The sequence below is a fragment of the Eupeodes corollae genome, chromosome 2, assembly GCF_945859685.1.
Source record: "Eupeodes corollae chromosome 2, idEupCoro1.1, whole genome shotgun sequence".
NCBI classification, from domain to species: Eukaryota; Metazoa; Arthropoda; class Insecta; order Diptera; family Syrphidae; genus Eupeodes; species Eupeodes corollae.
Window position 1 is genome coordinate 147388360 of NC_079148.1, and position 12777 is coordinate 147401136.

Here is a 12777-nt window from a genome sequence, read left to right on the forward strand (position 1 = left end):
AAAGGTCTTTCAAAATTATAATCAATGACTCTAAAAGAGATGTTTATGTGTAAACGTTAGTTTGTTCGTATGTTCGGCATACCCTTTTTTGTCAGCAATTTTTCATGAACTCATGGAGATTTGGAATTTAAATTTATCAAGGTTTTCAAAAAATCTAGTGGGTGTTCTTTTCGAATTCTGGTGTTATTATATACAAATTCTAATTCAGAGCTATTAAATTCTTACAACTATAATTTTTTGAAGTCTTCACATTTTCTTGTGATATATCAGATAACTTCATTTATGCTTGCGTTATATAGGAACTATATGGCAAGTATCGCATTTGTACAAAAAATTATGGGCCCTGCTATGTAACTCGATTCTACTTTTGATTCTATTCGAAACTCATTTCCGAATCTACTTTCAAATCGAACTACTTACGAGTATGACAGTAAAATCGAATGCCCGTTATTCCAACTTATTTTTAAAAAAAATTGTACTTTCGAACTAGTATCGAGTTGTTTGACAGTTTTAAAAACCAAAAAAAGGAGACAAAAAAAACATCCAATTTTTGGAGTAGAGTTATTATTACAAAAATGAACAGCGTTGGAATTTGACTTATTTTGCAAGGAAATAAAGAACGGTACAAGCAAATTGAACGCAGAAGAATAAGAGATAATTCCAACATAATGGAGCTGAGTGAGAAAAAGTTTATACATATGTATAAACATATATATATACGGTAGAATATTTGAACGCATTCTTAAGGAAAAATAATACTTCTGTTTTAGTTTTGTTAAGAACTATCGTCTTTCTAAACCACCGAAATATCATCCGACATGACTTCTCGCAGAAGACAAAATGGTGTTCCAATTATAATTAAGTTATCAGCAGCAATGAAGTTTTTGGCAATAGGAGGATACCAAAAACCAAATCGGTGGTGACAAGAACGCTGGACTTGCAAAGCAAACTATGTCAAAAATACTTGCCGAAGTTTTCACTCCAATCGAAAGAGTCATGTGCCCGCTGATGATGAATTTTGAATTGAATGAGGAAGAAAAACGAAAGTCCAAACGATATTTTTGGAATTCCTGGTGTAATTGGGTTGGAAGATAACATAACATAGATAACGTGGGTATAACATTTTACTTACACTTTGACAAAAAAAAACTTCGCTCTAGTGATTATTTTCGATTTTGACTTATGCTTTCGAGATACGTAGTTATATATATATTTATAGTTGGCACTACTAGAACTATACGATTCTCGTTGGTTCGAAAGTAAAGTAGTCAAATTTGAGCAATTTCATTGCAGAATCGAGTTACATAGTAGGGCCCCTGAACTCAAGATTTTAATCAAATATGGCATTAGAGGTAGAGAATTCGAAAAATTGGGTCCCCTGATTTCGTCTTTATGTCTATCTGTCCGACCTCGCTCCTACAGTCAAAACCATTGGGTCGATTGAGTTCAAACTTGAAAATTAAAACTTTAAGAATATTCGCGTAAAACATCTCCTAAATGTTATATAAGACTAATATAACAGTAGTCCTCCTACAAATATTTTGGTCAAAAACCGGAAATTCGAATTTTTTTAAAAACGAACCGATATATTTTTATTATTGTTTTTTCTTAAATTGGCTTCTTCAAATTAAAAAATTTTCTGAAGAGCTAACGAAACAATGTTCTTAATTTTTTGCACAATAATTTTTCTGTTAATAATATTAGATGAATAAAAATGTTGAAATTTAAAAATAAATATTAAAATTTGTGTATCAAAATTCAATGTCTCGGAAGTGTGTCATAATTTTTTTTTCATTTTCTACGAAAATCAAATTTAAAGCGTAAATTAATAAGTTCTATATAACTGCATAATACAAATATTTTTAAACTAAAATTGAAAAATTTTAAAAATACAATATTGGTTTAACAAAAACACGCTGGAATTGTTTTTTAAACAAAAGTTTATTATTAAATGGCATTTGAATTTTTGAAGAAAAACTTATTTTAGATGTTATTTTTAAAAATCAAGTACTATTTTTAAACAAAGTCTCTAGATTCAGAAGCAAGTTTGAGTAAACCAGTTGTTCAATTTATTTTTATCTACCCAATAATCATCACCTTATCTTAAGAATTCTTAGATATCCTGAGGAAAGTTTTTAAAGACATATAAATGTAACTCTTCAGCAAATCAGAAATCAGTCGAAATATTTCCGAAGAAAACGAAATTTAAATTGTAACAAAATATTTAAAAAAAAGTCTTTCTTGCTTTTATAAGATTCTCATAGAAGTTATTGTGACGGGTCCGATTTGTCAAATGGAAAATTTTGACATTTCTCGACGTTTCAAGGTGCCTACGGTCGAAATAAAAGATTTTTAAAAATATGTCTGTACGTGTGTGTATACGTACGCTTGTACGTCTGTAATTTAGCGGCGTTTTTTCGTCGTCCATAGCTCAAGAATCAGAAAGATATCGACTTCAAATAAATTTTATTATTCAGATAAAAGTGCAGAAAGATGCAGAAAAAGCTCTCAAGAAAATTGCGTTGGTGGATTTTTTACCATAGCAGTTTTAAAAAAAAGGTGAGTATTTTGATTAACACTAAATATCTCACGAACCAATAACGCTAGAGACTTGAATTAAATTAAATATAATATATTGTAACGGGATACTAAAAAAGTATATTTTTGGAAAAAAAATCTAATTAACGGTAAAAAAAAACATTACTCAACGTTGGTAAAAATTGATTTTCGGCTCAAATACCTTTTCGAAACTTTGAGATTTTGGTTAAAAACTACTTTAATCTTTTAAAAAAAATTGTTGTCAACATTCAGTAAAATTTTGAGAAAAATGTAATTGACAGGTTTTTTTACAAAAAATAAAAACCTAACAAAAAACAATACTAAAACTTGGTTAAAACGTACTCTTGACTAAAATACCTTTATTTAGAAATTAAAAATATTGTCTTCAAACTTTTTTTATTTCACAGAAAATATTATTTTGTCCGTTTTTGCATACAAAATTAAAATCTACCAAAAATAGTACGCAAATTTGGAAAAAACGGACAGTTACATTTTTATATATAAATTACTGAATATCGAAAACAATATTTTCTGTGGAATAAAATAAGTTTGAAGACAATATTTTTAATTTTTGAAAAGCTATTTGAGTCGAAAGTAAATTTTTACAAAGTTTTAGCATTATTTTTGTTTATTTTTATTTTTTTGTAAAAAAAAACTGTCAATTCGATTTTTTTCAAAATTTTATCGAATGTTGAAAACAATATTTTTTAAAAGATAAAATAAGTTTTAAGCCAATATTTGAAGTTTTTAAAAAGATTTTTGAGTCGGAAGTCAATTTTTACTAACTTTTGTTAAATTTTTTGTACAAAAACTGTCAATTCGTTTTTTTTTCAAAATTTTAATGAACAACAATATTTTTTGAAATATAAAAGTAGTTTACAGCCAATATCTACAATTTTTGAAAAGATATTTAAGTCGAAAATCAATTTTTACCAACTTTTATTAATTTTTTGTTTAGGTTTTTATTTTTTGTAAAAAAAACTGTCAATTCGATTTTTCTTAAAATTTTATCAGATGTCAACAATATTATTCTTCGTTGCACAAAATTATTTTGGAGATGAAATCATATTTCAGTCGTAAAATTTTGGAGGTGACAAATTTTTTTTTTCAGTTTTTTTTTTTTTGATTTATAAAAAACCGTTAAATGGATTTTTTTCAAAAAATATACTTCTTTGATATTACGTTACAATATATTATATAAAATTTATTTCAAGTCTCTAGCGTTTTTGGGTTAACCAACATTTTCACCTTTTTTTCAAACTGCTATGGTGCATCTTTCTGCCTTATTATCTGTATAACAAAATTTATTTGAAATCGATATCTCTGCTGGTTCTTGATCTATGGACGACGAAAAAAACGTTGCGAATGTACGGTCGTACGGATGTACGAACGTACGTACACACGCACGCACAGACATCTTTCTAAAAACCTTTTATTTCGACTCTAGGGACCTTGAAACGGCGTGAAATGTCAAAATTTTCAATTTGACAAATCCGAACCATTACAATAACTTTCTATGGGAAGTTAAAAAACGAGAATTTCAAACTAAACTATTTCTTTATATGAAAAATATTGTTAATAATTTTAAAATGTTTAATAATAATTCAACTAACAACTTTTTAGCCGAACACGAAATCCTACAAACTTTTAAGCAAGACAAATTGACCGACGGGATGGGAAGTTATCAGTGTGGGTTGCATCCCAGCCTCTTTTTTTGATTATGAATATGAAACGTTAAAAAAACAGAGAAACTCTTTCCATAATTTTTAAATGGAAATGAACATAAATTTTTATTATTAATTTGTCTGTTAAATACAGCTTTTAATTAACATAAGGTAACCTGCAAAAGATTAACAAGAAGGCTACTATAACAAGTTTCTTACCTTTCCGAAAATGTCAATAAACTATTATACTTTTAGAAATTTAAAAAGAGCTCTCGAAGTGAATAGAATTGCTTTGTTTGAAAATCTTAAACAAATGTTTCAAGAAAATTCAACTTTTCAAAAAATTGACTGATTTTCTTATATTCCTATCCTCTTTTCGTGCAGCGATATCAAAAATGGTTTTTTTCAATATTATTAATTTTTTACAAGATTTCAAAACCATTTCATACAACTTCTTCACTAATATGTATGTTTTTGATGATGTGCAAAGGATAAGGATATCAATTTTCAAACTAATAGAACAATAAATTTTTGATAGCTTCTAATAAAATGGCTTTCCTCGTTGTCCGTGTAGTAGTTAACATCGTTGGTTTAAGATTTATTCCCAGATGAACCTCTTTCTTCTATATACAATAATTAGTTCTCTCATTTCAAAAACTTCATTCTGACAAAACAGAGTGTTTTTAATTACTGTCACTATCAAATATTGTTTAACTTCTCTTTTAAAATTCCATAAACATCAGTTTTTGTTTTTTTTTTCAACACTTGTAAGTCATTCGTTGAACACATCACAAGACAAAGCTTCTTAATTACAACCTCAATCATATTGCATTTCCACTTTCCACATCAGGACTCAGCAGAACCAGAGTAAGCTTAATTTAAAAGTTAAAAAGAAAAAAAGAAAACTCCAGAATCGTATCCAGAAATAACACAACACTTCAAAAATATCCTGCAATGACGTGATATGTACTCTATACACATGAAGGGTAGGTGTATGGTTGTCCTCATCCATCGTGGTCATATCAGTATCAGTATCATGTCCTGTCAGTCGTCACTTTATATTTTATAAATGTATACTCTTGGTTCTGCAGTTTTCAATTAACGCAGCTTAAGCTTTTGGCCGAATCAGCACAAAAATCATGATTCCATTTTGTTTGCACCACGTCGGTCGTAGTCGTCGTCGTCCAGTGTACATTATAAAATATATAAAACATACCAGTATCCTTTTTACAAGGATTATTATTATTATTTTTAGTCTTCTCTCTTTTTCTCATACAATTCTTATCCACATCCTCAACGAACAAACTTAAAGGATATCAAAAATAATAAAATTTAATTTGTATCTTTTTTTTCAGGATGTAACAAAACTTACTATGGCGACATTGGACTAACGTATTCCCTGGAATTACATCGACCAAAACAGGATAAGATTCCGTACGTGTGTATCCTGACATTCACTGCCGCTGGCGGGATTCATGGCGACGTTGTTCAGGTGTGTTGTTTTTGTTCCGTTTTCTTTGTTGTTGTTTTTATTTTTTTTTTGTATCATGACAAATTTAAAGTTTTCCTTTGTTTCCTTGCAAAACACCAAAAAGAAAGTACAAGAAGAAAAACAATACCCTAAGGACTTTATATACATAGAAGAAGATATGAGATTGTAGGGTAGAGTATATTGTTGTGATGTCCTTGCTGCGGTTTGGTATATAAGTATATTGTCGTGTGATTGAGTTCGTAGCGAACCTCCCTTCTCGAGCACTTAATTTTCGTGGCACATTACTTACTTTCCGACACAGAGATAACGTTTTGCCATTAATATTAGTCCTAGTGTTCTTTTTTGATCCTTGCCTTGCTGCATAGCACATCCTTCGACGATGTCTTTGGGGGTGGCTATAAAAGCAAATAACCTGAGGAGAAATTATTTACACTGTGTCGAGTCGACTAGCTCTACAGTTTATATTGTTTATTTTTCTTTTTCCTTTTTTAAATCTTATTATACTCCAACTCCCACTCGTATTTCAAAGTACCACCCCCACCCCCTCAACACTTGGGCGTTTTTACGTATATTATATTTGATGTGAAAGGAAACACTACATCACCCATCACACTCTCAGGATAAAGTACACATCAAAGCTGCAATGACGATTTGTCATGATGATCCTGATATGGGCACAGAGTGAGGACGAGAGAGGTCAGGTGCTCCTGCCTGCCTTCCTGAGCTCAAATCCGCCTTAGGCACAACTTATCCAGATCACATCACATTAAATTCCCACACTTCTTTTGGTTCTTAGGTTCTTGGTCCTTTTTCCTTGGACATCATGCACATCTCGCACGACGACAATGATGGGTGTGTGCAAAAGGAAACGGATATTAAAGTCATTTTATTATCCTGCCACCTCAACAGGATGTCTATTCTGCAAGTATTACTTGTGTGACATTCTTCAGATGAAGAAGAAAAATGGCACTTTCTGGAAATGGCTTACACACAGTTGAGAAAAAAAAAAAGAAAAACAATGTACTCAGGGCTCACATGTGTATGAAAGTACACTACGAGTATAACTTTCATATCCTTTCACCAACAGATAGGGTTTATCCCTGGTATCCTGTCTCGAAATTGTTTTCTAAGAAGGGACAGAAAAAATGTATATCTCTTAAGACGACCGACGACGATGTTTCTTCCAACCTATTTTTTTTATGGAACTTTTATGGCCAACTGTTGGCACTCTTGTTGATATTGGATTTTATTCTTTTTATTCCTACTTCGTTCCAGGTAACCCTTGACAGTTTTACTATTGGACGATTTACATCGTACGTGCACGATGGATGTCCTGATGGGTATATGCAGATTTCTGAATCGGCGAGAACGCCCATTGGCGGAATGTGGTGTGGGTCGTCATGGGGACCAGTGCTGTTCTATAGTGAGACCAGATCTTTGGTTTTCACTGTCAAACTTAACAGGTGAGTTCTTTTTTTTACTCTCAATTTAAAAAAAAAAAAAAACAATATACATATGTACTTAGATAAGTAAGACTTTAAAAACCGCAGAATTAAACGGTTTCTATACATTTAATATATTAAAGACAGAGTCTGAGCATTAGGAATAAATGAACGGGCTTTAAGGGAGTAGTCAGTGTATATTGGGTTTTGAATTTTTCAACACAACAATGACTGGAAAGCATGGAGCGTCATCGTAAGGAATTACACATTCGTGTAGTACGGTTAAAGAATATAAATCTTTACTTGATCTGAAGTTGATAGGCACTATAACGGTTAAACAATTTCGCTGGAACATAACATAAATATAAAAAAAATAAGATGGAGCAAGAGTCCGTTTAGAGAACCAGGGCCTAGTGATTTACAATTCTCAAATATTTCTGTGTGTATTTCACTTCAGAGATTGAGAGAACTAACAGTTTGTATGCTTATCCGAGTGGCTAATTTATGAGAGCACTTTTCTGACAAAAATTACTCTTCGGGTTATGGCAATTCCTCGCAAGGGGAAGTACCAGTGAACAACAAAGTTTAAGGTTCCTATTTGGGGATTCAACACAGACTTTTTTATATGAGAGTCCAACGCACTAACCTACACAAAATAAAATAAATAGAGTAGTGATACTAATACAAGGACTTCTAGCCCATCAAAAAATTAAGCTTTTTGAAGCATAAGCTAAACAACTGAGTGCCGCTTAATTGCTTCATGTGCTAAAGCCTTATCGATCACCGAAATCAAGTATCAATGAGCTTGGTTAGTAGACAGATGGAGGACCGTCTCGAAACCTAACGCGTGCTGTTGTCATGTGTTCTTTCTCTTCTGTCCTTCTGTCTTGTATTAATGTCTTGTGTTGTTATCATCTTACTTAGTCTAGTCGCTCAAGGTGCTGTGTTCTCTACTCTGTACATTTATGTGCTAATTAGTGTAAAATGTAAATGTAAAGTAAATAGAGCTTAAAGAGTGATTTTATTAAATAACAATATAATGTTGGTGTTAAATATTTAACTAATCCAGATAGAATCAAAAAATAGAGTTTTGCAAATGATAGACAGAAACTTTTACATCGTTTGGACACCTCCAGAATGTTTCATATATCTTTTGTTTTTTTCACTGATATTTTTACATTCAATTTTATTTCAAAACCTCCTCTTCACTCATTCCTCTTAAATAATTGACTGAATTCTCGAACTCAAAGGAATGTATATTGATTTTCCCTCGAGCTAAATTTCAGTTATTGATATTCTTTTTTCAGTCGCACATCAAGAATGTGAAATTATTCCCCAAGTCAGTTTTCAATATTTAATAATATCTTAAGACCAATAGAAAATTAAGGTATTCAGCAAATTAGAATTATGCGCGGTTTTTTAAATTTTTTTACAATAAAGATTTTGTAGTCAAAAATTGAAAATTCGAATTTTCTAAAAAAAAAACCGATCTGATAAGTTTTAATGAAATTTTCTCGAATTTATTTTCTGAACTTGGCTTTTTTAATATAAAAACCTTTTTTGTATTGCACTAAAAACGTTTTTTTTGTTTTTAAATTTGCTGTGGAACTAATAACCCGATTTAAAAAATTTAAACAATGATTTTTTTTTTGATTTAAAAAAAAAACATTAATTTTTTTAATCCTATGCCTCGAAAATGGGTCAACATTTTTTTTTTAAATTGAAACGTTAAACGTGTATTTAGAAGCTTTAAATACTTGCGTTCAAAAAAATACTTTCAAACGAATTGATTTTGAGAAAAAGGGTGTTTTAATATCTTAAAATAAAGTTACTGTTTTTAAACAGACTCTTTGTATACAGGAACAAATTCGTTGATTTCCTTTACTGATATTTTTAAAAGCAATTTGCTCTCAAAAAAGTGAGTTGCATCTTCCCCTTTAATTACCCCTAATAATTGTACTTTCGAGAACGTCCACAATTTCAACCATAAGGTTTTGTTTTTGAACTACACATTTAGAATGTGGAATGCCTCAAGCAGCTCTGTTTGTCCTTAACATTTTAATATTTCAAACTTCAAGGCCCAGTTTCTCACATTGAATCCTTCCGTATTTTCTTCTCAGAGTGTTTTAACTTTAATCCCTATTGCGTGCGTCAAATATTGAAAAGGAAGTTTTAAAACAATTCAAAATGACAATTTTCTGTCAGATAAAATATTTGTTCACTGCTCAAATTTATTGGGCGCAGACAAATGTCAATTCTTCAAAAAGCTTAAGGCGTTGACATACTAGATATAGCCTACTAGTCGCTATTAAATGTCATACAAAACCTCTTAAAATTTGATTCCACCTCTTTAAGGTTTAGCGGACAAATTTTCAAACGTCATCTGTTGTTTCTTTAACTTCAACTTTTTTGTAAAAGTCATCTATTATCATAAAGTTTGACAAAATAAACAAAGATCAAGCTCAAACGCTTCCTCATATTTCCGCTGAACCTACAGAAGGACTAATAGCTAGGAACTTAGGAGTAGATGACTTCAACTTGAAGTTGGCTACTAGCAATACATACCTAGTAGGTCAAAGGCTTAAGCTTTAAGGTTCCCTTATAGGCCAAAAACAAATATTGCTTTTGATTGCTTAAAAAATATTACAAAATTACATAAGTCCCAAGCTTTATGTAGTTTTTCGCATATGATCCTGTCTTTTAAAAAACTAACAAAACAGTTTTCAAATGTTGGGGAAAAATTATCACTTCCAGTTTTTTTCAATTTTCGTTATGTAAAAACCAAAACAATTAATTTCCCCACAGATTCTTCCACCTTGAAACTAATCGTGCCTATATAACTACCATATTATTTAGTCAATTGATAAGATTGTAACCCCCTACTTACTGATGTTTTCTTAATACATTGACGCACTTTTTAACATAGATCTGAGCATAGACATAGTTTTTTTTATCATAAATCTTGTTTTTCATTCCAATTCCTCAAAAATGGTCAGAGAGGAATTCTGAAACTAATTTAAAAAAAAGTGCTACACCTTCATTCACGTTGACGAAATATTTGAAAATAATTGTAATAAACCCCAAACGGGGCTAGGATAGATACAAACCATTAATCTTTAATAACAAGTGTTACATTTTCCTTGGAATGAGTTTTTGTTTCCGGTATGAGTTGCCCCTAAGGTATGGGCTGCATTCACACCGCCAACAAAAAATATTCCGTACAATTAATACCCTGGCATAGCTCATCCTAACACGACTCAAAATGTAACTAAGAACTCATCCCAAAAAATATGAAATACTGGGAAACTAACTAAACGAAAGAAATGGTTCGTATATTGGATAAGTTAATTCCAATACACAAACCATTGTTTTCCTAAATTATTTTCCCAGTATTTCTTACTTTCGTTGTATAAAAAGAGTTAAGTTGTTCAACACATTATAAATGTACATTCAAACAAATATGCAATAAGCGCAGTGTTCACAAAATTCTCTTTCTTTTGACAGATGACAGCTTATTTGTTAAAATTGGTTTAGTGTAAAAGCGATAAAAGGGAGACTTACTAACGACGACTAAAACAAAATTAGATGCTAAATGTTGTAAATGTTTTTGAATAGATTTATTTTAAGATGGCGGCTATATGAATATAACGTTTTTTTACGATGACGTCTCCTTTTTTAAGGTTCCACGGCCGGGCTAACAACTCTTATAAAGTTAGAAATTTGTTTTGTAAAATTATTGTTAAACTATGCAATGTGAGAAAAATAATACAGAATTTAAGTCTGAGTTATTAATTCGGCCAAATTAAAAAATGTAGCATTAAGATAAACGCGTTTAATGTTTTGAATAGCAAACATTCATGAATAATTTTACAACCCCTTTAATACTAAAATTAAAAAACCGAGTACTTAAAGGTTTAAATGTTTTTTGTGAAAACATTTTTTTAAATCCTAGACGACCATTTTAAATGCCAAAAAAAAACGAATTTTTTAAAAATTCTAGGGTAAATTAATTATGTATACTTTAAAAGTAATTGAACCCCTTGCAAAATTCCTTTAAAATTCTCAGAAGAAAACAATTCTTCAATACTAACATAAATTGAGAAAGAATCCATCAATTAATCCCCAACATAATGTCATTTACATACATCAAAAGTGCTGTTTTCACAGACAATTTGAAGAACCTAAATCTTGTTATTCTACCTTCGTCTTAATGAACTGAGACCCTTTTCCCATTCTCATATCAACTAACAAAAATTTTTCTCAAACCCAACATACAAAAAAAAGAAAACCCCATTTCCAACAAAATAAATAAAAGAAAAACCCTTTAACTGATTTTGTTGCGTTAACAAAGCTTCTCTCCCTCTCTTTGTATTTTACCCACCTATACGTACATTTTTGTATTTGTTTTTGTTTCTTTTTCATTTTCGGTTAACATCACAACAACACAACGTCAGACTTGCCCGAGATCAAAGTGGATACAATTTTGACTTTCGTATACGTTACAAGGTCCTTTCCCGAGATAGTGCAGTAACACGTTACGGGGGGATTAAACTAGAAGGTAAGTCTTGCTGATGCTGTATTTTTTGTATATATACGACTTGTTTATACTGTGTGCGTCCTAAAACCACCTAAACTCCAAAAACCCAAAACGAGCACTCTCACAAACAATGATGCTATTTGATCCCGAAAAATAAAAGAGGACGTAAAGGATTTTCGGTTAAATCCTTTTTCAAGGATTTTGTTTTGGGGTTCGCACAAAGCTCTTTAACCCCCTCTAACAAAAATATTTACACTACGAGACACAAGAGTATAGTGGTCCGTGCGTCGCTCGTCGGTTTCCACAATACTCAACTCATTCTCTTAACACACACACAAAGTCACAATAGTTTAATATTTCGAGTTCTTTGTTCGTTTCGTCCTTTTTTTTCTCTTTAGATTTCACTCCTTGGTATAATGTGAGCAATTTCTTACATCAAAATGCCGTCGAGGATTTCACAAATTCCAGTGCTCGTTCGGATCGCTATGGGCAGGACTTTAGTTTGTTTAGTTCATATGTTAACGATAAGTCCTTTACGAGCATCCTTGATAGGCCTGTGATGAAGGACGACCAAAACTACACCGAACCCAAATACTATTTGGGTAAGTATTCTTCTATATTTCTCTCCTTTATATACCACAACACAAACATTCCACTATAGATGGAAAGGATACAATCATAAGGATATTTAAGGATACCTCATTTATATATATAATTTGATTTTAAATTCTTGCAGGAGACCTAATCCCAGGCACCTATTGTTCAAGAATTTTCAGCGACTGTGATAAAAAAGTTTGTCGTCTTCAATCACCAAACTATCCAGGAATTTATCCCAGAAATTTAACTTGCTACTATGCGGTGCGACAGGTGAGTTTAAAGTTTACTGTTTTACCATTTTCCAGTTTTCGTTTTCGTATCCTTGTTTTGTATAACTTAATCGTTTATATCCTTCCAATTTCGGTTCGTTCCATATGTGATGTTGGAATTGATGTTGAAGTAAAAACTTTTCGCCACACAAAACTAAACTTTCGTAATTAAGGACACAATTGCAATTTTCTGTTTTCTGAGGGTGTAAAAGTTTAG

General features: G+C 31.2%; 1 protein-coding gene across 4 annotated transcripts in view; it reads left to right on the forward strand.

Moving 5' to 3' along the window:
* The window catches only part of LOC129944417 (uncharacterized), a 270811-nt gene that overhangs the window by 215342 nt on the left and 42692 nt on the right, over positions 1 to 12777 (forward strand). For all 4 annotated transcript variants that reach the window (XM_056053831.1, XM_056053830.1, XM_056053833.1 and 1 more), the window contains 5 exons: positions 5579 to 5715; positions 6991 to 7178; positions 11612 to 11715; positions 12093 to 12296; positions 12431 to 12561. In XM_056053831.1, coding sequence (XP_055909806.1) covers positions 5579 to 5715; positions 6991 to 7178; positions 11612 to 11715; positions 12093 to 12296; positions 12431 to 12561 — 764 coding nt within the window. The remainder of the gene's footprint in view (positions 1 to 5578; positions 5716 to 6990; positions 7179 to 11611; positions 11716 to 12092; positions 12297 to 12430; positions 12562 to 12777) is intronic.